Genomic DNA, 25,255 nt, shown 5'->3' on the forward strand with positions numbered 1-25,255 from the left:
GCAACAGGATTGCAAACCTCGGTGTTGCTCCCGCACCTCGCTCAGCCAGTGAGCGGGAACCGGTCTGTATGTGGAATCCGAACCCCCGGGCAGGAGCGCCGCCGCGCTTCCCAAGCGGCGCACTATCCAGTGCGCCACCAGGCCGGCCCACACAAAAAAAAATCTTAATTTCACCCTACCCCCAAAGCATTAGCTTGACATTAGACAGGTCATATATTTCTCTTAAGATTCATCTACTTTGGTTTCTGCAGGTCCGATTCCTGGCAGCTCGTTCAGACCCAATGCCTGCCTTCCTCTTCAAACAGCATCGGCTGCTCCCCCTTCCAGTTCCATGAAGCCACCATCTACAATGCTGTCAACAGCTCAAGCTGGAAGAGAATCACCATCCAGCTGCCTGACCATGTCTCCTCCAGGTATGCTGCCTATGAAGGTAAACTTTGTGGAATGATCTGGTAGTCTCCACAGAGTTCATGCAGTGAGCTAAGAAAGTGAGGCCAGACTTTTATCTGTAGCCCTAGTGCCCTCTCCCCTCTTCTCTCTCTCCTCTCCCCAGCCCATGCCCAAAATGTCAACCACATGCCCCAAGAAGAAAAAACAGAAGCTTGTTAGAAAATGATTTATAGGTCTCAGATTTTCTTTTGACTAAATACCATGACATGTGCCAAACTCAGTCACAGACCCTGAATGACAGACCCCAAACAAGGACTGGAGTTGGCACCAATTCTGGCCCAGTGTTCTGTGCTCCCAAAGGCTACGCTTCTCATCCAGACACATATACCCTCTGGGGTGTGCAGGGCTATCAGTTTACACAAAGCCACAGGATAAAAACAATGGAAGATAATCTTCCTAGAGCAGCATTCGTTTTACTCAAAGATTGGAAAGTGGCACACCTCTATAGGCAATATGGACGCAGATTTTGTATTAGTCCATTTTTGTGTTGCTATAACAGAATACCTAAAACTGGGTAATTTATAAAGAAAAAAATTCTGTTTGGCTCACGATTCTGGGACAGCTGCATCTGGCACAGGCCTCAGGCTGCTTCTACTCATGATGGAAAACAGCAGGCATCCAGTGGGTGCAAGCAGATCACATGGTGAGAGGAAGCAAGAGAGGGAGGGGAGGAGCCAAGGTCCCTTAAACAACCAGCTGTCACAGGAACTAATAGAGCAAGAATTCATCCACTACCCCCCTGGGCATTAATCTATTCATGAGGGTTCCATCGCCATGACACAAACACCTCCCAACACTGCCACATTGGGGATCAGACCCCAACATGAGCTTTGGGGGCAACATATCCAAACTGTATCAGATTTATTATGGAATAGAAATTCACTTAAAATTTTCAGGGAAGATACAAGCTTCCAGAATGGCGTTTTGGGCTATACTCCCAGAATCTGAGGAACACAACTTAATTCATCTCTGCCAGGGGCGTGCTTCAGGGAGAAATTTGGGAAACCCTTTTCTCAGAAATAGTCCCCATTCCCAGAGGCTGGAGGCTGGACACAGGACACAGACATGAGAAATAACAGTCTACTGAATCTCTTCTGCTCTCTGTGGAACCTTCAGTGCAACACAGTTCCGCTGGATCCAGAAGGGGGAAGAAACTGAGAAGCAAAGCTGGGCGATTGACCACGTGTACATTGGAGAGGCATGCCCCAAGCTCTGCAGCGGGCACGGATACTGCACCACTGGCGCCATCTGCATCTGCGATGAAAGCTTCCAAGGTCTGAATTTCAGGCTGTCGTTTTTGATACAGGAGACCATGAGGTCCTCCTCATCTCAACATGTGTACACAATTTCACCAGGAAATGGATAGAAACTCTAACCAGAGAGATTTGAGATAGAAAACACACTCCTTGATCACAAGTTATTTATCTTTGGAACAGATTATCAAATACAATTTTATGCTATGTTCCTGAAAGAATTTTTTAAAATATAGATTGAAAATCACTCAGGATATTCTATAAATTTAAATAAGTAAATATAAATCCAGATAAACCCACTCAGGATATTCTACAGTATCTCACATTCTACATCCTCCATATAACTCCCTGCCTTAATTTCCACTTAATTTCCACTCTGGGCCTCTTTCCTTGCTGGACTAGCTGCCCATACCTAGATATTTTGCCAATATCCATTTGCCAGTATCCATCTTTCCTCAGCCTCTTCCAACAGCAGCTGCTACTGTCTTCCCAAGATGTAGGTGATGACAGGGTAGTTCTGTTTCCTGGGTCACTTTGTCACACACAAAAAACCTTCATGACTCAAAGAAATACATGTTACTGCTTGGGTTTCTAGAGGCTGAGTAAAGACAGCCAGAGTATCCACTGAACCCCTCACATCACAGGAAATTGCTCTGTTGGCCTGTCAAAAACCCTGAAGTCCTGCTTTCCTTTGATCCAATGTTTCTAACAGGTTTCAGCCTCTATCATTACTAAGTTCACTTTACATAATTTCCATTATATCCTCATAGCCTTGTACTTGGTATATAGCAATGCTAATAAATCTTCTTTGAGTGAATCATCACTCTGTCTTATGCTTTACTATTTACATAGTATACACCAATTCATTCTTCAGAATCATTTAGTATTTATGATATCCCCATAAGATTTCTGTGGTTAATATAATTATTCCCGCTTTACAGGTTGAGACTCAGGGAGGTTAAGTGGCTTCCCTAAGGTCACATAGCTAGTAAATGTTAGAAAGAAGAACAGTGCTCACGTTGTTCTTTCCCATCAACTTTGCTATTTCTCATAGCTGAGAGATTTATCCAAAGAGGAGCAGAATTATACAACTTCCCCCAAGCATACAATGTAAGAATCTATATATTTGAATTCTGGCATAGGATCTATTTAGGTTTCTTGGTTGATGCTATTTCCTTGCCTCCAAGTTAAATTAAGATGATTAATGTAGACTGCTGCACATCTCTGATGTTAGAAATTACTGAGCCATCTTCTTTCTCTCCTCTCATCATTGACACTGAGACAGGCTGAGTCTGTGGGTTAGCTGCAGAATTTTAACTTCAGGAAAATGAATGAATCAAATGTCTCACAGGGAAATGTAGATGTCTGGAATTTGCCCTCTCTCCTGATCCAAGAAAACTATGACCTTCTGATTTTGAACTACTGTGAACATTTAGAAAAGATGTACTGTTCAAATCAGGGCGAAATGCAGGCACTTACACATTTACTAAGATAGTGTCTTACTTAAATGCCAGTATTTCAGTTCAGCAGTCTCTGAGAGATGCTTCCAGTTTGTTCATTATTTATTTATTTATCCCAGCTTCATTATTGAATGTCTTAGATGTGTTAAGTACGGTGCTAGGTGCTGAAATTCAACAATGAATTAAGATACAGACTCTGCTCTCAAGAATCATCAAGTATAGAGCTAGAAGAACCAGATCATGACATCTTATTTTTACTACAATATTACTGTAGGGAAAAAAAAAATTGATTGGCCTCTCATGCCAGGGTGAGAGCTTCCTCCTGAACCCATCATTAGTAAACGTGCAGGCCCAGCCCAAGCTGTGGTATTTAAACAATGGCTTTACAGGATAAATAAGTACATGAGCACTTCCATGTTTTAGTAAACATTGACTCAGTGATAATAGGATTTTTTTAAACAATGGAAGTCAATAATTGCCAAAATAAAAGAGAAATTTATTCTGGGAGTCTATATCTGCTTGGTATTTTACCACTGTTGCAGGAATAACTATGGCTTAAATCTGAGATTGAATATTTGTTGTTAATCTTTGATGATACTCCTTGTTCCGGCTAATTTCTATGATTGTTTCTTTCCCTCTAGGTGATGATTGCTCTGTTTTCACTCACGATCTTCCTAGCTATATTAAAGATAATTTTGAGTCAGCAAGAGTCACCGAGGCGAACTGGGAGACCATCCAAGGTGGAGTGATAGGCAGTGGCTGTGGGCAGCTGGCACCCTATGCCCACGGAGACTCACTCTATTTTAATGGCTGTCAGATAAGGCAAGCTGCTACCAAGCCTCTGGATCTCACTCGAGCAAGGTAACCAAACCCCTGTGTTGTAGTCCAGACATAGAACTGGTCACAAGCCCAGTTGTTGTCCACTGTCCATTAGATATGGTCATGAACGTCACGGCATAGATGTCCCTAAGCAATGGAAACCTAAATATCATTTGAATATGGTATAAGGAAGCATTATATGTTTTAACAACTCAAAATTATTTGTTTGCTTAAATTTATTACAGATTCACTTTATATTTCTTTACACACACCAGCTGAGTGATGGTGACATAGGCATAAGCCCAGAGAAATGGCCAAATACAAAAAACTGGCTAGGGATAATCCATACAGATAATTGAATGTTGACCACAGGGCAGTATGTAAATATAAATGTATATGTGAAGTAGATCTGTAGTAATGCAAACATATGTCTACATTTAGCATATGTACATACAATAAGTAGAAAAGGAGGATAGATGGATGGATGGATGAATGGATAACATCTTTAAATAATTACATGCTATAGGAGCTGGAGATTAACGCAGAATAGAGTGGACAAAAATGGTGCAAATAGACTAGGGAAGTGACAAAGAAAAAGAGACTCCAGGAAGGTTGGATTTCCTTCCCCACCTGCCCTTCTCAGCTCTGCCAACTTAGCCAGCACAAACAAAGCTTTTTGTCTGTATAATTCAAGGAAAGATTCTAAGGCTTTAAAAAGGTTTCAAAGTACTGGACTGGAGTATTCACTGAATGTCGAAAAGTGTTCATTAACAATGAGGATATTTAAGAATTAGATGTTTGACTAATGAGAATGTGATGTTTACTTGAAGCCTTTCACTTTGGAAAATATTAGTAATGTATTTTCAGATGCAGAAAGGAAGGTTTTGAAGGGATGGTCCTGGGCATTGGAACACTCACTGAGGCTTTCAAAACCTTCCCAAGTGACTGTGATGTTCAGTCAGATTGAGAATCGCTGCTCTGAAAGGAAAGTAGCCAGGGAAAAATGACTCTAGGGTTGGTTTCTGGTCTATTTGGGCATCTCTCTGTGGCATTACTGTACATGTATTCATTTTAGAGCCCATGTTGTTCTGCTCTGCTGGAATAATGTAGCCTGAGGAAATCAATATCTAAGTAAACATCAGTCTCATATTTAGATTCAAGTGAGTCTGGACTGTTACTTTAAACTTTGTACTTTAAACTGTTACATTCAAATCCTTAATATGATAAACAATGAAAATATAATACATTTAATTCCTGTATGAAAACCATGGGATGCTAAAAGTTGTATCTACTCATCTCTATTTTTTTCCCACCAAATGATGTACTTAATCTAGTGACACCCTGATGTCTTCCTTGATTCCATATTTATAGCTGCAACTAGCTGCTTAGTTAACAATTGCTCACCATATTGTACAAGTAACTGTTTTAATTTATGCATTTATAAGTTTTAAATCTAGCTCTTTATTCAACTACCTATGCTAAATGGGACTACTCTGTTAATCACTAGGAATTAACAGAATATATCCTCATAAGTGAGGATATATTTCCAGTGTTTAAAAACTGCATCTTCTAAGGGCAAGGATGCCTAAGAAAAGCAAAAGGGCATGTCGAACAGAACAGCTAACATGATCCAGAGTCCGCATGTTCTAACTCCGTGTATTAGCATTCTCTCAAGAAACAGAACCAATAGGATATGTATATAAATATATGAAAGGGGACTTATTAGGGGAATTGGCTCATGTGATTATGAAGGCTGAGAAGAACCACAGTAGGCCGTCTGCAAACTGTATGCCAGTAGCATGGCTCAGTCCAAGTCTGGAAGCCTCAGCACCAGGGAAGCCGATGGTGTGATTCTCAGTCCAAGCCCAAAGGCCTGAGAGCTGGGAGTGTTACTGGTGTCAGTCCTGGAACCAAAGGCTGAACAATCTTGAGTTCTGATGTCCACAGACAGCAGAGAAGAGTGTATCCCAGCTTCGGTGCATAAAGGGAGATTTGCCTTTTCCTATGTTGTTTTTTCTGGGTCCCTAGTGGATCCGATGGGACCTGCCCATACTGAGGGCAGATCTTTCCCACCCAGTACACTCAGGCTTACGTGCTAATCTCCTCTGGAAACACCCTCACAGACACACCCCAAAATAATGCTTTACCAGGTTTCTAGGTATTCCCTAATCTAGTATAGCTGACACCTAAAATTAACCATCACACTCAGTTTTCCTTTGGCTCTGATCTCCAGACATCCTTTTCTAAAATAGACATGATTTATCCTTGTCCAGATACTGTTCAGCTTGGAGCTATTTGTAAAAAGCATGTGGAAGAAATATCGTGGTTTTATTCCTTGTCCTCTCCCTGTCCTCAGCTGCCTATTTGGCCCATGTTACCTTTCAGAGAACAGAAGGTGTTTTAGGTCAAATACTCTAATGAGATTTCAACACCATGAAAAGAGGACACGTCTTTGAAAGTCAAAATTGTTTTTTTCATGCAGAAAACCAATCTTCTGAGGTTATTTTTCACTTGTATAATATAAAAGATAATATTAATAAATTGTATTACTTATGCGATTTATTCATAAGAATGGATGCTTCTATTTTTACAATGTTATAAACTCAGAAATTGTGGACTTTAAGAATAAGAAAGATTAAGAAAGCATAACCGCTTTAAAACTTCTTTGCTTTTGTTTAAAGATTATTTCCCCTGTGTTTTTCAGCAAAATCATGTTTGTATTGCAAATTGGGAGCTCATCCCAGACGGACAGCTGCAACAGCGACCTGAGCGGCCCCCACGCCGTGGACAAGGCCGTGCTGCTGCAGTACAGCGTCAACAACGGGATCACCTGGCACGTCATTGCTCAGCACCAGCCAAAGGACTTCACACAAGCTCAGAGAGTGTCTTACAACGTCCCTCTGTAAGTGGTCCAAATGGAAAGACATGGTCTCATAGAGTTTGAGGTGAAAGTTGAGTGAAGTTACTGACCCAACACACCACCAAACTAGATAGTGGCAGATCCAAGACTAACCCAGGTCTTCAAAGTTGTGTTACTGTTTTCTATTAGGACAAGAGGGGAACATTAAAGCAAGAAATAAGGTCAAGAGGTAATGGAGAAGAACAACTAAATTCAAAGGCACCTTTTGCCTTTAACCAGTATGTCTAGTCCTTTAGAAAACAACATTTTTTATTTTCTGCTGGTTATGCTAGTTTGCAGACTTACTGAGAAGAGGCAACCGTGTCACTTTTGCTTAGCATTGTATACCCGGCCTCCAGCACAGTGCCTGTCACCCTGAAAGCACTTCATGTTTATTGGCCAAACGTGCTGCTCTTCCAAATACTACTGGAGCAAGGGGAAGGAGAGAGAGACGGAAAAGTATCACAAATCCTTGAGAGGCCAATAAAATTTAATGCTGCTTAGAAGAGTCCTATGACCTAACCAAATCTGAATTCCATGCCCAAAGTTTTGTTGATTTCGATTAGCCTATTATAATATTTGAAATCTGAAAGTCACATACCAGAAAGTTCTGTTTCCTAGTGTTTAACTTCGTTGTCCTTCTGTCTGTGACCCAGGGAGGCACGGATGAAAGGAGTTTTATTGCGCTGGTGGCAACCACGCCACAATGGAACAGGTCACGATCAGTGGGCTTTGGACCATGTGGAGGTCGTCCTGTGAGTATCTGATACATAGCTTCCATGTCCATTTCAGAAAGGTTTGAAATTCATTTGATATGGCATGCTCCTTAATTCAGTAAGAACTGTTCCTGATGAGAAGCCCCCACAGGACCACTTTGGCTTACACTTTCCAGCAACTACAAGCTATAGCTCAAGTCAACAGTGAGATAACAAAGCCCCAAATGTAATTTAATGTTCCTTAGAAAACTTCAATATGTAAAATATTTATTTAAGGATTGACAATATTGGTTAAATTGGGTAAAACAAAAATCTTCAGGTAAATGGGAAACAACGTCTTATGCCAGATCTGGGTTGCCTTAGGAAATAGAAAGACATCCTTAAAGAGAGAATCTGTACTGGTCAATGTACAAAGTGTTACTGGCCAATTACAAAAACCTGTCTTAGCCACAGATGCTAGAGGCATTCTCCATTTAATGACATGGTTGCAACTAGAACAAAGAATCTGTGGTTTCAGATTCCTCCTGACCAATCCCAGCACCTAGCAAGTTAAGTCCCCATCATGTCTCCCATAGAGTAAGGCTGTCACCACTCTCACCTGGCCGGGTTGACTGTTCCCTCACAGAGAGATGACTTGCTTTTTCTCTAACGATCTAGTTCCTGTAGAACTGGAATGCTTATGTCTCGACGGGTTCGGACTGATGGCTCCAAGTGGTTGGCAAGGAGAGGCGAATCTTCTCGGTAGATAGGTTCAAATGTTCATTCTGTTTACCAAATCTGAAATGAAATCAGTCCTGTGGCTGATTTCAGTCATTTCAAAAGCAAATTTAAATGATTAATTGGTAGGAAAACTACCAGCTTTGTTTTCTTCCAGTCATAGCCATGAGCTAAATTTTTCAGTCTTGAGCTAGCCCTCGTCCTGGTTTTCACTGAGGCACCTGCTTGCATGGCATCCATACCAACTCCCCAATCCAAGAGCAACCCGGTCCCTACACAAGCCCCCCCGTGCGCTCTGCTGCTTCTGGACCACTTGCTGGGCTCTGCCTGCACAGGACAAAGTTGAAGTTTAAAGTAACAGTCCAGACTTATTTCAATTTAAATATGAGGCTGATTTTTATTTAGATCTCAATTTCCTCAGGCTACATTATTCCAGCAGACCAGAACAACATGGGCTCTAAAATGAATACATGTACAGTAGGGCCATAGAGAGATGTCCACATAAACCAAAAACCCACACTAGAGCCATTTTTCCCTGGCTACTTTCCTTTCAGAGCAGCGCTTCTCAACATCAGAATCACTTGGGAAGCTTTTGAAAGCCTCAGTGAATGTCTCAATTCCCAGGCCCATCTCTACCGATGATGATTTAAATTGCTTCTGCAGTGGGAACCAAGCATCAGTCTGTTTTAAAAGCACCTCAGGTGATTCTTATAACTGGCTGAGAATCAAATTAGAGTCAATAACTACTTCCTATCTTTCAAGTCTCTTGCCAAGACAATTTGCATTAAGGGGGCTTCCTGTGCCTGACAAAGCATTACCAACTCTTGTGAAAACTTCGAAACTTGGCAGTCCTCAAAAGAAGGCAGGATGCTAATACTGCCCTTGAGTAGACATGAGAATTCTTAACATATCGTACATTTGAGTGGATATTTCTTCTCCTCCCACCTAGACAGACAGTTGCACTTATCTATTTTGGATTTCAGAGGAATATCATCATCATCAATAATTTCCTCCTTGGACTAAAATTAAAGAGCAGGTGGGGTCAGAAGTACAAATAGATTCCCCCAGCATGAAGCAACCTCTTCACAATTTAGAAACAGAATTCTGTTCTCTGCTCCCTTCAGAGGCTCTCAGAGCACCAGCAGGAAGCCTCACCACACAGCCCCCAAGAGAACCTTCTGGAGTACCTGATGTTGGTGTTAATTCTTATAAACAACTACCAGCATCACGATACTGTTACAACAATCAAGTTCAGATTATATGAAATACCAGAAACCTATTGTTTCTGTTATTTTTCTGGAACTATAATCTGTATTGTAAAGACTTCATTTTTATTCAATCTCCAGAATTTTAATACTTTGAAGAATTTATCACTAGCCAGGCACCTGTCTGCTCTTACCCTGCATTATTGTCTCAGACGCTCAGAGCACTAGAACATTTAGAATGAGAAAAGAGCATTGCCACACATACACAGTGTTGCATGGCTTGAGTTTTATTCCAAGTCCTCTTTCAGTGAATAATTTAAAAATTGTAACTTTATACATATCACCATATACTTTTATGTACATATATTATATGTATAATTTTAAAAGCAAATGCTATATCTTTAATGACATTCCAAAAACTTGTTAAAATTAAAGAAGTCACTTTATTTTCCTTCTTTTCTGAAGAGAAGAAATACCTCACAAAGCTGAGCTCAATAAATAAGTTGTTTAAAAAATATAATGTGAAGAAATTATATTTTCAGAACTATGTTTTGGAAGTTTTGCTCTCATCTTAGGATTTAACATTTCTATTCCACTGTACCCTTTCAAAGTACTTCTTTTCATAAGAGTCAAAAAGTTTTAATACATTCATTAACTAGTAGATACTTGGTATCTCTACAAAATAATGACTTCCATTTATTCATTTGATGAGCTTAACATAAATAAAAAGCTCCAGGGAATTCAGAAAAATAAAATGTAATTTTTCAGAATATCTTCCAACCATGTGAGGCACAAAGAAGCTAGCCAAGGTTCATGCCATGATTCATAAATATTACTAATTGTAACATTGCCTAAGAGGAAGTATATTTAGAAATAGAATATTGGAGTACTCCAATAAAGCCCTTTTAATTGAAAATATCCTCTAATTACATTTTCATATCAGAACATTTAGTTATTTGAACTAGTAAAGGTAACTCCTCAGGTGTGGAGGGGAAAGGAACAGACTGAAGAGAATATCTTAAGAGATACAAGCCCTACCAAGTTGCATGCTGCAAATAGGGCTAATAATATGTTTTTGCAACTAATGGTTGGGGGCATACATTTTACTTAAGAATTTTTAGAATGTATTTTCTTTTCTAAGTGAAGACTGGCCTTAATCTAGCTTTGTTACCATAATTTCGATTCTGTGCATGTGCACCAAGGACACATGCTAAAAACCCCCAGAAAGAAAAACTGTGGTTACGCATGGTATCTTACATTGAGTTCAACCTCAGTGCTGCCCGTATTAACCAAGAAGGCAAATGAGTTTGATGAGAACAAATTTAGCACTTTTGAAAATATTTCAAAGTTTAGGCATGCATTCTAAATAAACAGGATACATAATATATTCTTAATGTAATGGTTTAATTCTAAAGTACATGTGGAAGGATTTGAGTTTTATAAATCTGGATATACAGAATGACAAGCCCTGCACCATATTTTAAAAACCACCCTTAAAGCATTTAACAAGCAAAGTCCTAGAGCTAAAAGCATTTAACAAGCAAAGTCCCTTATGCCTTCTGCTTGTTTGAGAGTGTAATCTTCCCACTCTCGTGATGTTTTCCAATAAAACCTGCACATGAAAAGCACTTCATGATGATTAGGCCCTGCTAATCTGCCATATGACAGATGAACCGAATTAACAGATCTTTTTTTTTCCAGCCTCACTAGCTTATAAAAAAAATCCTTATTCCATAAAGTCTGAATGATGTAGCATAACACCATCCCTGACTCGTATCAGAAACCTAATTTCTCTGAATTCATTTGGTAGTGTAGAATATTTGTTTTTCCATAAATGTTTATGAATACATTTGGGCAGATCCCTCACAAGATCCATGCTGGTGGGGTTCTTCTTAGGATAAAAGAGAATTCGTTGTCTTAACTCTTTTCGTTGGGCACTCATACTTCTATCCTAAGAATCTCCCTCACTCAACTACGCGTTTCATTCACATATCACATTTCCTGTGTACGTGTCTAAGTCACAACCTGTCATGTATACACATGGATGTGGGCCAATTTTTGCATGTGTACCTTGAAAGCAAATTGTTTAGTAAAAAGCTAGCCTTCATGAATCAACTTACTGAAAAGTGAATTATTATCACATATGCTGAGAATTAAAAACCAATATGTTGCTAACTATGATCTTAACTGCATTTACCAGATATTAATGAGTTTCTTCATGACCATCCCTTCATGCTATTCATTAACAAGATGCTGTCATATTTTTGGCACAAATGATTTATAGAGATGACCGTATGACATTTGTTGCAAAAAAATATTTATCCTTTATTAAATTTGACTGTGTTATCTGATGTAGAGGACTTCTGTATCTTTATAAGCCCATTTCTTCATATATTCAGGAATTAGTATTTCCTAAAACAAATAATTTTTAAATCATATAACAAAATTAATCGTACTAATTAAACTATTAATTTAATATTTATCCTTTGTATGCAACATTTATGCCAAATGTAGTACTATAGCTACATGTATGAGCAAATATTGCATGTTGCATTACATAGAAAAGTTAAATATATGTATATATTGAGTATAGAAGAATAAGAAATAACTCCTTTAATTTTTATTTTCAAAAGAGATGAAAAATCCTATATTGCGTCTAAACCTGATCAGACTTTTATGACTAATCACAGTGCTGCATGCATTGAAAGGCATTTTTTAACTTGTGTTATATTTCATTATTTGCTGTCATTGGTTTTCCACTAGAGTAAGGTAAGTCCTCCTTACTAAATCTGGGGAACTGTTTAGTAATAGTTTCATCAGTATCACCAAAGTTAACTGAGAAGTTTTACCTTTGCGACTGAAAACAAATCTATGAAAACGGTTATAAATGATATTGGGATAAAATGGAAAATTTGAAACCTATATCCATGGAAACGCAGAGTCAGCCAAATTGAGATAAGTCTCTGATAGATACAATATTGGGCACAACAGCATAGATCAGAGTGCTAATCCACATTCCTCTACTGGGCAACAGATTGACCTTAGGTTCTCTATTCTTGGCACTGTATATGGTGCCCTTCAAGTGCTCACAGTTTATAAATTTGTTATGAGAGGAAAGTAAAAATAGAAATATGTGCAAAAGACCTAGGGGCTCTTATTAAATGTAATGTCTTTGAAAAGACCTATTTTGCTGGAGATGCATGAGAGTGCCTCATCAATTCTGTTCTAAACGAATAAATGAAGGCAGAGGGAAGTAGATTTATTCATAATACTGTGAGTTCTAGATCTTATCCTTAGGGAAGATTGACCACTTTAAATATATTATATTTGTCCTCTAATTGAGATAGTTTAAACTTAAGAGGGTAAATTGGTCATCGTTTATTGAATATCTACATATGGTGCTAGAAGTTTTCATTTAATTCTTACAATTCCCTGAGGTGTACATTATCAGGTATTGTTCTCACACCCATTAGCAGAGAAAAGAAATATGAAACCTTTAGTAAGTGTGAGATATTTGTGCCTATTTATTTATATGTAGCCTTCATGAACATGCATGGCCTTGAAAGTCAAATGTATAGCTTCCTCCATGCAGGGGAACTTCATTGATTAGTTTGAGTGGCAGCTTCCCATCTTACACTCACTGATATTTCTCCAAAAGATATGTCTAACAGCCCACTGGATTCTTTTATCTACATTCATATAAATCGTTATTTATTGTACCATATGTTTTGATGATAAATTAATTACTGATAAGTAAAAATACCTAAATTTCTATGAGCTCAAATGACCAATTCTCTATCTCCCCCCAAGTTCTTTAGAATCCATTAAGAAATTAATTGAATGTTTTTTGTAATAATAAATGATCTAAGATTGTAGCTCCAGTGAAGAGTAACAGTTCAAAAGAGCAGAGTCACAAGTTCTTTGAGGATCTTGCAGTATCCATATTTCCTATGTAGGAACAGGGAAGCATTTTATAATTCTATATACCATCTAAGTCCCTTGATTCCCTATGCGATAATGGAAATTTAAATCAGTGTTTCCAAGAAGCCATTGATGTACATTCTCCCTTCTTTCAATGACTTACTCATAATGGGAGAATTTTAAAATGGACCTAGCTCTATCCATGACCAAAGTAAATTGATATGTCAAGTGGAATTATTGATGTGCCTTAGGATGAACATTACCTGCTTTTGTTGAACTTACAATAAAAATTACTTTCCCCTGTAATTGCAGTGAAGAAATAAATCTTAGAAACTCCGTTACACCTATTATCTCAGTTATAAGGTTATCTATAGCTATACATTACATGTAACAAAAACAAAAATAGGCTCACAGATATGCTAAACAAAAAAATGAGTAAACATATCTTTAAACTTGTTGAAAATTCCCCTAATGCCCAATCCTGTAAGTTAAACATTTTAGAAGGCACAATAATGGTTTAATAACCATAACAGTTTATTAAATGGTCCTAGAGTCAGACAGCATTTTGGTATAGCTTCCAATAGTGCTTGATTTTAAAAGGCTAATGGACTGAAAAAAATCCACTTCATTAGATTTCAGCCTAACTGATTCAAGAGATATTTATGTTTCACATACCAAATTACCAGTTAGTTTCAAGGATGATTTGAAAGTGTGCCCATTTTTAATGTGACTATATAAACACTAGGCATCTATAGCAAACACATTTCTGTGTGCAAATCAACATTCTCCAGAAACCAAAGATTTGATACTGATACATAAATTTATTCAAAATTAAAGAGTATCCAGTGAATCAAAATACCCTCTAAATTAGTTGTAAGCTTCCACCTTGGACTGATTTTCAAGGTATTAAAAATCTGCAACCCACTAATATTTATTTTTTCACATACAAACGGAGGATTTAAATCACCTCCCTCATAAGTAAATAATTATATGAAGAAGTTGCTTTAAAGCCATTAAACATGCACATCAACCTTTGTTAAAATTAAATGTTCTTTTGTTCTCGTATATTGAGGTAACTTTCACATTAATCTAGGTTGCATTGAGATAACTAAGTATCTTGAGTGTTCTGAGTTTATCTTTTTTTTAATGTAAAATATTTCAACTACTTTAAATTTTCTTTGAGTAACTTATATCTTTAAACATGTTTTCAACAGAATAATTTTCATTGCTTTAACTTTGCAATTATTCCTTATAGTTAAAGAGTAATGATTTACAACAAGAATCCAATCAGTAAGTCACCAAAAGTTCAACAAACATGCCTTGGCCACCCATGGGTCAGGCACGAGGCTCAGCAGTGTGGTGTTGGGGTGGGGGGAGTTGGGGACAGGTCTCCACACCAATGGAAGCTTAGTCGTGGGGAACTAAGATAGGAATACAAATAAACTCCAATCAAAGCAGAAAATGAGAAGAATGAGAGTTCAAAGTAGTGGGGGGAACCACTTCCAGAGGGGGTGAATAATAAAGAAAATGTGATACTTGAACAATAAGTACATATTAAGGAAATGATATCGGGAGTTGGCCAATGAGGCAGGTAGGAAAGACTCAAGGCAAGTTTGAATAAAGCAGTTTGTATAGGAGTGTGGTGGAAGAAAGGACCTGAAAAACAAAGTAGGATTCAACACGAAGAGGACTTCAAATAGCTGGTTAAAGTGGCTCAGATGTTGCTCCATAGACAGGAGGATTATGAGTGGTATTTGAGCAAGGTAGAGCCAATATTTGGGGAAAGTTCACTGAAACTGGAGTTACATGTATGGAGTTATATATAACCGCAAAATCAATTATATATATGGGTATGAAGAATTATATACAATTATACATTCGAGTATACTTTCTTAGCATTTCATGGTTTCTTTTCAGTGGTTTTTTATTTTTTTCCCCATGAGGGGAGAGTTGAGATAAGAAGGTGAGTTAGGGAGCCACTAAATAGCTCAGTGAAGAGACTATAAGGTAAGCAAGTGCCAGTCCCAAGATTTTGTGAATAAAGAAGTAACAGGATAATTTCTCCTGACATTGGATTAGTTCAGTACATTAGGTCATTGTCTTTTTTGTAACTCGAATTTACATAGGCAGTAGTTAGCACTTATGCAGCTAATACATAATGATAGATTTTTTTTTCCATCCTTCAACTATGACATTTAAGCTGATCAGCCTAGATGATACATGTAATATTGTCACATGGTTGGGGGGTGGGGTGAGATAGTAAAGTGACCTGAAGACGAAACCTCATTTTTTTGTCTTTTTCTCTACACTGTCTTCAGAATGTATTCTTTATTTCCATTTTATAATTTCCAGCATTTTGATAATATAGAAATCCAGGGTGGAAAGTTATTAGCCCTTTGTTTTATTTTGTAAAATATGTATCAATTTGATATCTATCTTTTTATTAGGTTTTCAATACAGACGCTATTACTTTTTGATTATACATATCTGATGAAATTCAATTTGTGTATTTTCTTTTGAGCCATTTTATTATAAATTTTTTTCTAATGACCAAACTTGACTGTAAAATCCTCTTGTTTAAAGTTTTCTATATTTTATAAGTGCTAGTATAATATGCCTAAGTATAATATCTAGTATAATATACTAGGTAAAACAGCATCATTTGGGCCGGCCCGGTGGCGCACTGGATAGTGCGCCACTTGGGAAGCGCGGTGGCGCTCCCGCCCGAGGGTTCGGATCCCACATACAGACCGGTTCCCGCTCACTGGCTGAGCGAGGCGCGGGAGCAACACCGAGGTTTGCAATCCCGTTGCCGGTCCCCGGTCCGGTACAGGGGCAACACTGAGGGTTGCGATCCGTTGCCGGACACAGAGAAAAGACCAAAAAAAAATAAATAAATAAATAAATAACAATATCATTTTTTCATAGTCATCAGTAGTATTATTTTGATGGCATATCATTTCTTATGTCCCACCAGTCTGTGTCGATAATCCAGAAGATTGCACTGTTCAGTGCAAAAATTACCCTTTCCCTCCCCTTTATCCTAACTCAAGTTCATGTCATATCGACCTTCATGGTGGGATCACATCACACAACATTATCCCACTCTGCATGTATTGTATGCATCCATGAAACTGAGGAGAGGCTTCGGGTTCATGTATTCAAGAGACTCAAAGAATTTGGAAAATACTGATCAGCTCACACACATAAACCACATGAAACTGTGTTGTCACTTAGGTCAGTGTATAAGAGTATGATTCTTTTGGGCGATGTTATAGATCACAATCCTTTTTAAAGTATATTTGCCAGGCCAAAACTTTAGCAGCTGTCACTGCCAATATTGTGCAATTTCCTACAGGCTCCTGAAACCCATTTTCGGTATTTTTATCAGCTTCACATAGAGTATGTATGTATGAATATGTGTATGTACATACATGGGGGTAATATATACACACACATACAATTACATGTTTAGTTACACTTTCTTAGTATTTTATGACCTCTTCAGTGGAGTGTCTCTTTCAAGAAACCATGTTTATAGAATAAAATAACCCCAGCTGCTTATTGTTTGAGGATGGCAATGGAATCCATATTCTCAGAACAATTTACTTTCTTATTGCCCCAATACTGCATAAAATAAGAAGGTCAAGCTGATTCAGCTAACAAGTTTGATTTTGATTTGTTTGATTTTGCTTTTTAAGCTTTCATAAGAAAATTGTCTAAAGAAACCAAATTATAGTTAAAGATCTGTAAAGAAGGTAAAGGGTATAGTAAACACTTCCTCTAAAGTGAAATCCATCCAAGCAAATGTTTTCAGGAAGAGTTCAAGAATAAAATTAAACTCAAAAATCCAAAACAGTTTTAGTCCACTTTTGCTATGAATCAAGAGAATTTACCATCTTCTGTGATCCAGAACTCACTCATGAAAAGAGAGGGATTTCTTCGAGGACTAAGGCAGTGAGTACAGGTGTAGCCTTTAGTTACTCTGTCCCTGGTCGGTAATGTCAGTGTGACCTGTTAACCCTGGAAATTTTCAAATAAAATCAGGGTAACTTAGGACCTAGACTAGATTGCATGTCCAGTGATGGGACTTACGTGCTCTTTGTCCTTTCCCTCCCTGCCTCTATCCTTTTTGATTTTAACAGCACTCGCAAACAAAATTACATGATGAATTTTTCACGACAACATGGGCTCAGGCATTTCTACAACAGAAGACGAAGGTCACTTAGGCAATACCCATGAAGAATCAAAAAGTTTATTTTTCCTTCCAACGTGCGATGTGTTGCTTCCCATTCTTTTAAACCTTACACTGCATCTGATATCAGGAAATATCTGTGAAGGACTTGGTGATTAACTGAAAGCCCTTCTCAAGACCGAGTGAACACCACTTTCCCACACTGTGAACTAATAAGTGACTTATTTGCTCATAAGTAAATGTCTTCATGTTGCTGTGTCAGTGAAAATTGTGATCTGTTGTAAAATCAGTTACAGTGGCAGTATTGAGAATATGAAATAGTTTAACAGAAAAAAATTAAGCACAAAAAATTTAAGAGGTTTTATGTTTAAAATGTCATTTAGCACAGTATTTAACACTCTTGGTCACAAAGCTATTTAAGTGGACTGTATTTCAGCTGCGTATCCTGTTTTATATGATTAAATTATCATTGTTTGTCCTTTATGTATTCTCTTCCCCAATATAATACACTGAAACTGTATTTCCTTGTTATGTTGCAATATTTTGCTGCTGAATTTTGGACTACTTATATTCTGCAGAAAGTTAATTGAAATATCTATTCAAGAAGTTAGTTGTAAAAAATATTGTATCACCTTTAATATACTCCTTAAAATGTATGTTGGTTTAGCGTTGTTTTGTGATAAGAAAAAATGCTTGACCTTGAAATATTTTCTACTTAAAAATTGTGGATGAAGACCCTATCTCCCACCAAAACAATTTCCCATTTCCTTGTCTAAAGATTTTTTTAAAGTGTTATGTGGCTGATTTACTAACAGTAACTGCCATTTTGTGTCTGTGGTAACAGAGTGATTTGTAAAAAAGTGGATGTTTTTTCATTGTGTTCTCTTTGTGGATTGTTTTCCCTGCGGGTCATATTCATACCTTCTGATGAAGTTGTATCAACACCAGCAACATTGCAATGGCCCTGTAGCCCTGAACTCTCTATTAGCAAAACTGAAAGGTTGCACTCTAGGGTGAACCAAGCTAAAAGCCCATGCTTAAATAAAAATTATGTCCAAAAGCCATTTGGAGTTCATTTGTCTTTATACACTTTTAATTAATTTTACGTGGGATTTGTAAGCTGGTCAGATTTGGAAAAGATAATGTCAAATATATATAGATTTTTTTTCATTTTGTTTTATCATTGATGATAGCAATTATGAAGGTACGCTTTGAATTTAGCCATTTTTCTCTCATTCAGCTTTTTCTACTAACCACTCTGTAATTACACTGAGAAAAGCCAATAGAGAATTCTGAAAGTGACTTAACTCCTGAGACTTTCGTTAGCTGCCAACATGCCTGGCTCGTCAGAAGCACTCATAAGTTCATTCAGCAAATATTTGTTGTGTGCCAGGCACTGTTTTAAGTGTTGAGGATGAAGTGGCAATTGAGACATTATCCCCGTTTGCTTTTAACATCAACAAAATAAAAAGTATGTGGATACTATTGAATTTGTTGGTTTTCTAGAAGATTAAAAAAATATCTCTGAATGAAAATCTTAAATCTAGAAGTTTCAGCAATAGCAAACTTCCTCAATACTTTGAGACTCTAATGTTGAGCCTAAGTACACATACACTGAATGAATTAATAAGCTTTTGAAGGAATAATAAACCCTTGGAGAACAGAACCTTTTAAAACACTTAGATATGAGAGAAGTAACTGTTATGTCAGAAAGTTTTCCTACCATGACCCACCAGTCATTTTATTTATGCATTCATTCGTCAAAGTGATCTCTTAAGGGATGCCATGTGCCAAGCAACTGAGAAGGACACAAGGAATGCAATGGTGAACAAAAGGACACAGTCTCTATCCTAGGAAGTTCACAGTTTAGGGGAGGAGGAAGATATTTACCAACAATCACACAAATAAACTTACAATTGTAACTGTAAATGCCCCAGTAAGCAATAAAGATTCTTTCAAGAACTATCTATTAAATACCTACTAGTATACTAGGTACATTGAATGAAACTACAACAAATGAAACATGGTTTCCTTCCTTAATTTGTAGTCTAGACAGGAACTCAGAAATATCAACTAATATATACAAAACAATGAAAAAGGAGCTGCAATAAAAGTGTATTTTAAGGGCCAGCCTATGGCTCACTTGGGAGAGTGTGGTGCTGATAACATCAAGGCCACGGGTTTGGATCCCCTTACCAGTCATCTTTTTTTAAAAAAAGGGGGGGTGTTTTAGATCTAAAGGGCACAGAAAAGAGACTAGTCTATGAAAAACCTGCAGGTAATGCCATATTTAGTGGTGAAAAACTAAATGCTTTCCCCTAAATTCAAGAACAACACAAGAATGTTTACTCTCACCACTTCTATTCAACATTGTACTGAAGGTTCTAGCTATAGCAATAAGGTTAGAAAAAGAAGTAAAAGGCATGCAGATTCAAAAGCAGTATGTAAAACTGTCTTTGTTTGGAAAAAACATGATCATGTGTATAGAAAATTCCATGAAATCTATGAAAAGCTACTAGAACTAATAACTGAGGCTAGCAAGGTTATAGGATACAAGATGAATATGTAAAAATCAGTTGTGTTTTTTTATTGTTGGTGGAAATGTAAATTAAGACAGCCACTATGGGAGGGTCAGCCCCCTCTACCAGGATGCAGGCAAGAAACAGAGCAGGCCCAGAGTCCACAGGTAGGAGCCAAGGGCAGCATCCCCCTCTGGGAAACAGGCAAGGAACACGCCAAAAATACCACTTCCTCATTGGTGGCCCAGCACTGCCACGACTGCCACAAAATCAGCTTGATGCCACAGCGGTAGCCACAGCTACAGTGCAGGTGGCCCACCAGACATCCAACTGCAGTGACACAAGGAGAAGCGACAGCAGAGACCAGAGAAAGACAAGAACGTCTCTCTCCTCAAAGCCCACTCCAGCGTCATAGAAGAAGCCATTGCTCTACCATGCCCCTGCTTTATTTCTGATTGTAGTAATTTCTGTCTTCTCTCTTTTTTTCTAGGTCAGTCTAGATAAAGGTTTGCAAATTTTGTTGATCTTTTTAAAGAATCAGAAAAAAAAAAGACTATTAAGAAGTCTACAAAGCACCATTGTTGTAAATTTTTTTTTTTTTCCTTTTTGTCTTTTTTCGTGTCCGGCAATGGATCGCAACCCTCAGTGTCGCGCCGGTACCGGACCGGGACTGGCAACGGGATACAAACCCTCGGTGCTGCGCCCGCACCTCGCTCAGCCAGTGAGCGGGAACCGGTCTGTATGTGGGATCAGAACCCTCGGCGGGAACGCCGCCGCACTCCCAAGCGGCGCACTTAGCAGTGCACCACCGGGCCGGCCCGTTGTAAATATTTTAATCAAACATTAATTTTACATACATTTTTTAGGGTATAATAATCTTTACATATATTGTGTAACGTTAAATATGTGACTCTCATCCATTTTCTTTGACAGACTTTGTTATGGGAGATTGAAATCAAGCCCAAAACTCATTTCTCAAAAATTAAAAAAAAGACAGCCATTGTGGAAAACAGTATGGAGCTTCTTTAAAAAACTAAAAAATAGAACTACCAAAAGACCCAGTCATACACTTCTGTCTATATATCCAAGGGAACTGAAACCAATATGTTGAAGGGATATCTGCACTCCCATGTCTATTGCATCGTTGTTCACAATGGCCAAGACAGGGAATCAGGGACTGGCCAGTTAGCTCAGTTGGTTAGAGTGCAGTGTTACAACAGCAAGGTCAAGGGTTCAGATTCCTTTACTGGCAAGCTGCCAAAAATATATATATATGCCAAGTGCCCTTGGCTCCTACCTAAGGACCCTGGGTGTGCTCTGTTTCTTGCCTGCATCTGGTAGACGGGGCTGACCCTCACAAAATGACTGTCTTAATTTACATTTCCACCAACAATAAAAAAATACAACTAATTCTATACATATACATATACATACATATGTATATACACATATATATGTATTTTTCACATCTATACATAAATATATGTATATGTATAGAATCAACCTAATGTCCCTCACTGGATGAATGGATAAAGAAAATGTATATATACACAATGGAATACTATTCAGCCTTGAAAAAGAAGGAAATCCTGTCATTTGTGACAATATGGATGAATCTGGAGAACATTATGCTAAGTGAAATAAGCCAGACATGGAAAGACAAATACCACATGATCTCACTTATATGTGTAATCTAATAAGGTTGAATTCACAGAAGTAGAGAGTAGAATGATGGTTACTAGAGACTTAAGGGGTGCGGAGGGATGAATCGGGAGTTCTTGATCAAAGGGTACAAAGTTTCAGATAGACAAGAGGAATAGATGTTGAGATCTATTGCTCAGCAGGGTGACTATAGCCAATAATAAAGTATTATAGATTTCAAAATGACTAAGAGAATAAATTTTAAATGTCTCACCATAGAAAATGATAGGTCAGTGAGGTGATAGATATGTTAATTAGCTTTATTTAATCATGCGACATTGTATAAATATAGCAAAGCATCACATTGTATACCATAAATGTATACAATTATGATTTGTCCTCAAAAATAATATCAATAATAAATTTTTTAAAAGATCAATTGTGTTTCTGTGTGCAAACAATGAAAAAATGGGTTTTATAATCCTCCTTAAAGATTTATTAATTTATGTTCTTCTAGAAGTGTGAGCCAATATAATAAGACAGGTAATTGATAATAAAAAAGACAAAAATGAAAAGGAGGAAAAATTATCATTTGTTGACTATATGATTTTATACCGAGAAAATCCAAGGACATCAATTGGAGAACTGTTACAAAAAATAAGGTGAATGATCACAAAATTACTAGACAAAAATCAATAATTTGTATATACTTTATACCTGGCAAACTGGCTGGTTTTAAATTTTTTTCTCAGCTTTATTGAGGTATAATTGACAAGTAAAATTGTTTACTTAAGGTGTACAACTTGATGTTTTGATATAGGTGTACATTGTGAAGTAATCACCACAGTCAATCTAATTAACATATTCATCACCATTTCTTTTTTGTGGTGAGAACATTTAAGAACTCTTAAGCAAATTTAAAGTATACAATATTGTTAGCTGTAGTCGCATGTATATTAGATCTCCAGAACTTATTCATCTTGCATAACTGGAACTATGCTCTCTTTGAACATCTCCCCAATGTCCCCTTCTCCCAGCCCCTAGAAACTACCGTTCCAGTCTCTGCATCTATGAGTTTGAGTATTTTAGATTCCATGTGACATGACAGTTTTTTAAAAATACAATTTACAATAGCATCACAAATATGAAATAGGGATAAATCTGAAAAATTATGTGTAAAACCGGTATACTGAAAACTACAAATTATTGCTCAGAGAAATTAAAGACCTAAACAAATAGAGAAATATACTGTGTTCATGAACTGGGAGTCTCAATACTGTTAACATGTTAACTCCCCAAATTGATCCAACGATTTAGCAATCCCTATCAAAATCTTCATGCGCAGTTTTATAGAAGTTGACAAACTGATACTAAAATACATAGGAAAATGCAAAGGACCAAGAATAGCCAAAACATCTTTGAAAAAGAAGAAAATCAGGAGACAAACACTACCCTCTTTTAAAACTTATTGTAAAGTTACAGTAATTAAGACAATATGGTACTGGCATAAAGACAGACAAATAGATCAGTTAAGCAGAATGGAGAATCCAGGAATAGAGACAGACATTTAATTGAATTTAAATTCAATTCAATGCATTCAATTGATTCAAATGAATTGAATCATTTGTTGCCTTTTCAACAAATGGAGCTGGAATAGTTAGATACCCACATGAAAAAAAAGAAAAAGAAATTTCATCTATACTTTACATCATGTACAAAAACTATCAAAATGGACCACAGACCTAAATGTAAATCTAAAACTGTAAAGCTTTGAGAAGAGAGTATAGGAGAAAGCCTTTGTGACCCTTGGGATATCTTAGCTAATATAGTATATTATACATAATATAACATAATAACATGAAATTTGCTCCGTGAAAGAACAAATTAAAACATCATCAAAATTAAAAACTTTCACTCTTTGTAAAACATTGTTAAGAGAATTAAAAGATAATCCACAGTCTGGGAGAAAATATTTGCAAAACATATAGTATCTGGGGCCGGCCTGGTGGCGCACTGGAGAGTGCGCCACTTGGGAGCACGGCGGCGCTCCCGCCGAGGGTTCGGATCCCATGTGGAGACCAGTTCCCGCTCACTAGCTGAGCGTGGTGCGGGTGCAACACCGAGGGTTGCGATCCCATTACCAGTCAGTAAAAAAGACAAAAAGGAAAAAAAAAAAAACATATAGTATCTGATAAAGGACTTGTATCCAGAACGTATAAAGATCTCTCAAAACTCAACACTAAGGAAAAACCCAATAAACAAAAAATGAGGAAAAGATTTGAACACACACTTCACCAAAGAAGATAGAAGGAGGGCAAATAATTACATGAAATTATGCTCAACATTGTTAGCCTTGGGGAAAATGCAAATTTAAACCAGATTGTGATAACACTACACACCTATTAGAATTAATAACATTAAAGTGACTAACAATACCAAGTATTGGCAAGGATATGGAAAACTAGAACTCTCTTACACATCCGATGAGAATGTAAAATAATACAAACCATTTTGGGAGTTTCTTAAAAAGTTAAATATACACCTATTATATGGCCCAGCTAGTCTACTCAAAATTACTCACTCAAGAGAAATGAAAGCATATATTCATAGTAGCTTTATTTGTAATAAGTGGAAAAAGGATGGACTAGCCAATATACAAGTATGGTACAAAGACAATTCATTACTCAGATGAAAAAATAAAACTAGATCCCTGGACATACCATTACACAAAAATAGTTTCAGGTGGATTAAAGACATAAATGACAGAAGTAACACTTTACAACTTTTAGAAGAAAATATCTTAATGGAGTTATGGGAAGGAAGGATTACTTACTTAAACATGAAATAAAGCACACAAACCATAAGAAAAAGATTGAGGGAATATTGGTCTATAGTTTGAATGGATTAATTTGTAAAACTTTGGCATATCAGAAGAGACTGTAAAGATCAAAAAACAAGCCACAAAGTGGGAGATAATAAAACCACAGCATATAATCAGTAAAGGACTGGACTCCATATAAAGAATTCATGCAAGAAGATAATAGAAGGCAGATAACCCATTTTTTTCTTAAATGGGTAAAGAATAAAAATGGAAATTCACAAAAGAAAAAACTGGAATGACAAAAGATTTAAAGATCCTCAACCTCATTAATAATCAGGGAAACACCATCTAAAACAACAGTGATTTCATATCTAAACAGGGTGGCAAAAATCAGAATCTGATCATATTGGTGTTGGAAACAGGAGCTCTGGTACGTCAACTGGAAGGCTTATAGAGTGCTAGTTTATATTGGTACAACCTTGTTTTAAACGTAGGTTCTATTATTATTCAGGTATGGTGAGGCCTACAGGTCAGGAAACAATAGCTATTGAAAAGATAGTTTGTCACTCACGGAGCCCGACAGGAGGGAGTATGCCACACCACACAGGGACACAGGGAAGCGGCACTCTGAGTCAGGAG

The 25,255-nt window shown here is 37.3% G+C and overlaps 1 protein-coding gene across 2 annotated transcripts in view; it reads left to right on the forward strand.

The window, feature by feature from the left end:
- RELN (reelin) overlaps window positions 1-18,699 on the forward strand; it is a 472,813-nt gene extending 454,114 nt beyond the window's left edge. Inside the window, exons 59-65 of one of the 2 annotated variants that reach the window (XM_008592225.1) lie at window positions 252-413; window positions 1,567-1,724; window positions 3,805-4,024; window positions 6,687-6,884; window positions 7,538-7,636; window positions 12,283-12,288; window positions 17,586-18,699. In XM_008592225.1, coding sequence (XP_008590447.1) covers window positions 252-413; window positions 1,567-1,724; window positions 3,805-4,024; window positions 6,687-6,884; window positions 7,538-7,636; window positions 12,283-12,288; window positions 17,586-17,682 — 940 coding nt within the window. In that variant the 3' untranslated portion in view covers window positions 17,683-18,699. The remainder of the gene's footprint in view (window positions 1-251; window positions 414-1,566; window positions 1,725-3,804; window positions 4,025-6,686; window positions 6,885-7,537; window positions 7,637-12,282; window positions 12,289-17,585) is intronic. The other variant, XM_008592230.1, reaches the window with a different exon arrangement.
- The last annotated feature ends 6,556 nt before the right edge of the window (window positions 18,700-25,255 follow it).

The sequence above is a fragment of the Galeopterus variegatus genome, unplaced genomic scaffold, assembly GCF_000696425.1.
Source record: "Galeopterus variegatus unplaced genomic scaffold, G_variegatus-3.0.2 Scaffold153, whole genome shotgun sequence".
NCBI classification, from domain to species: domain Eukaryota; kingdom Metazoa; phylum Chordata; class Mammalia; order Dermoptera; family Cynocephalidae; genus Galeopterus; species Galeopterus variegatus.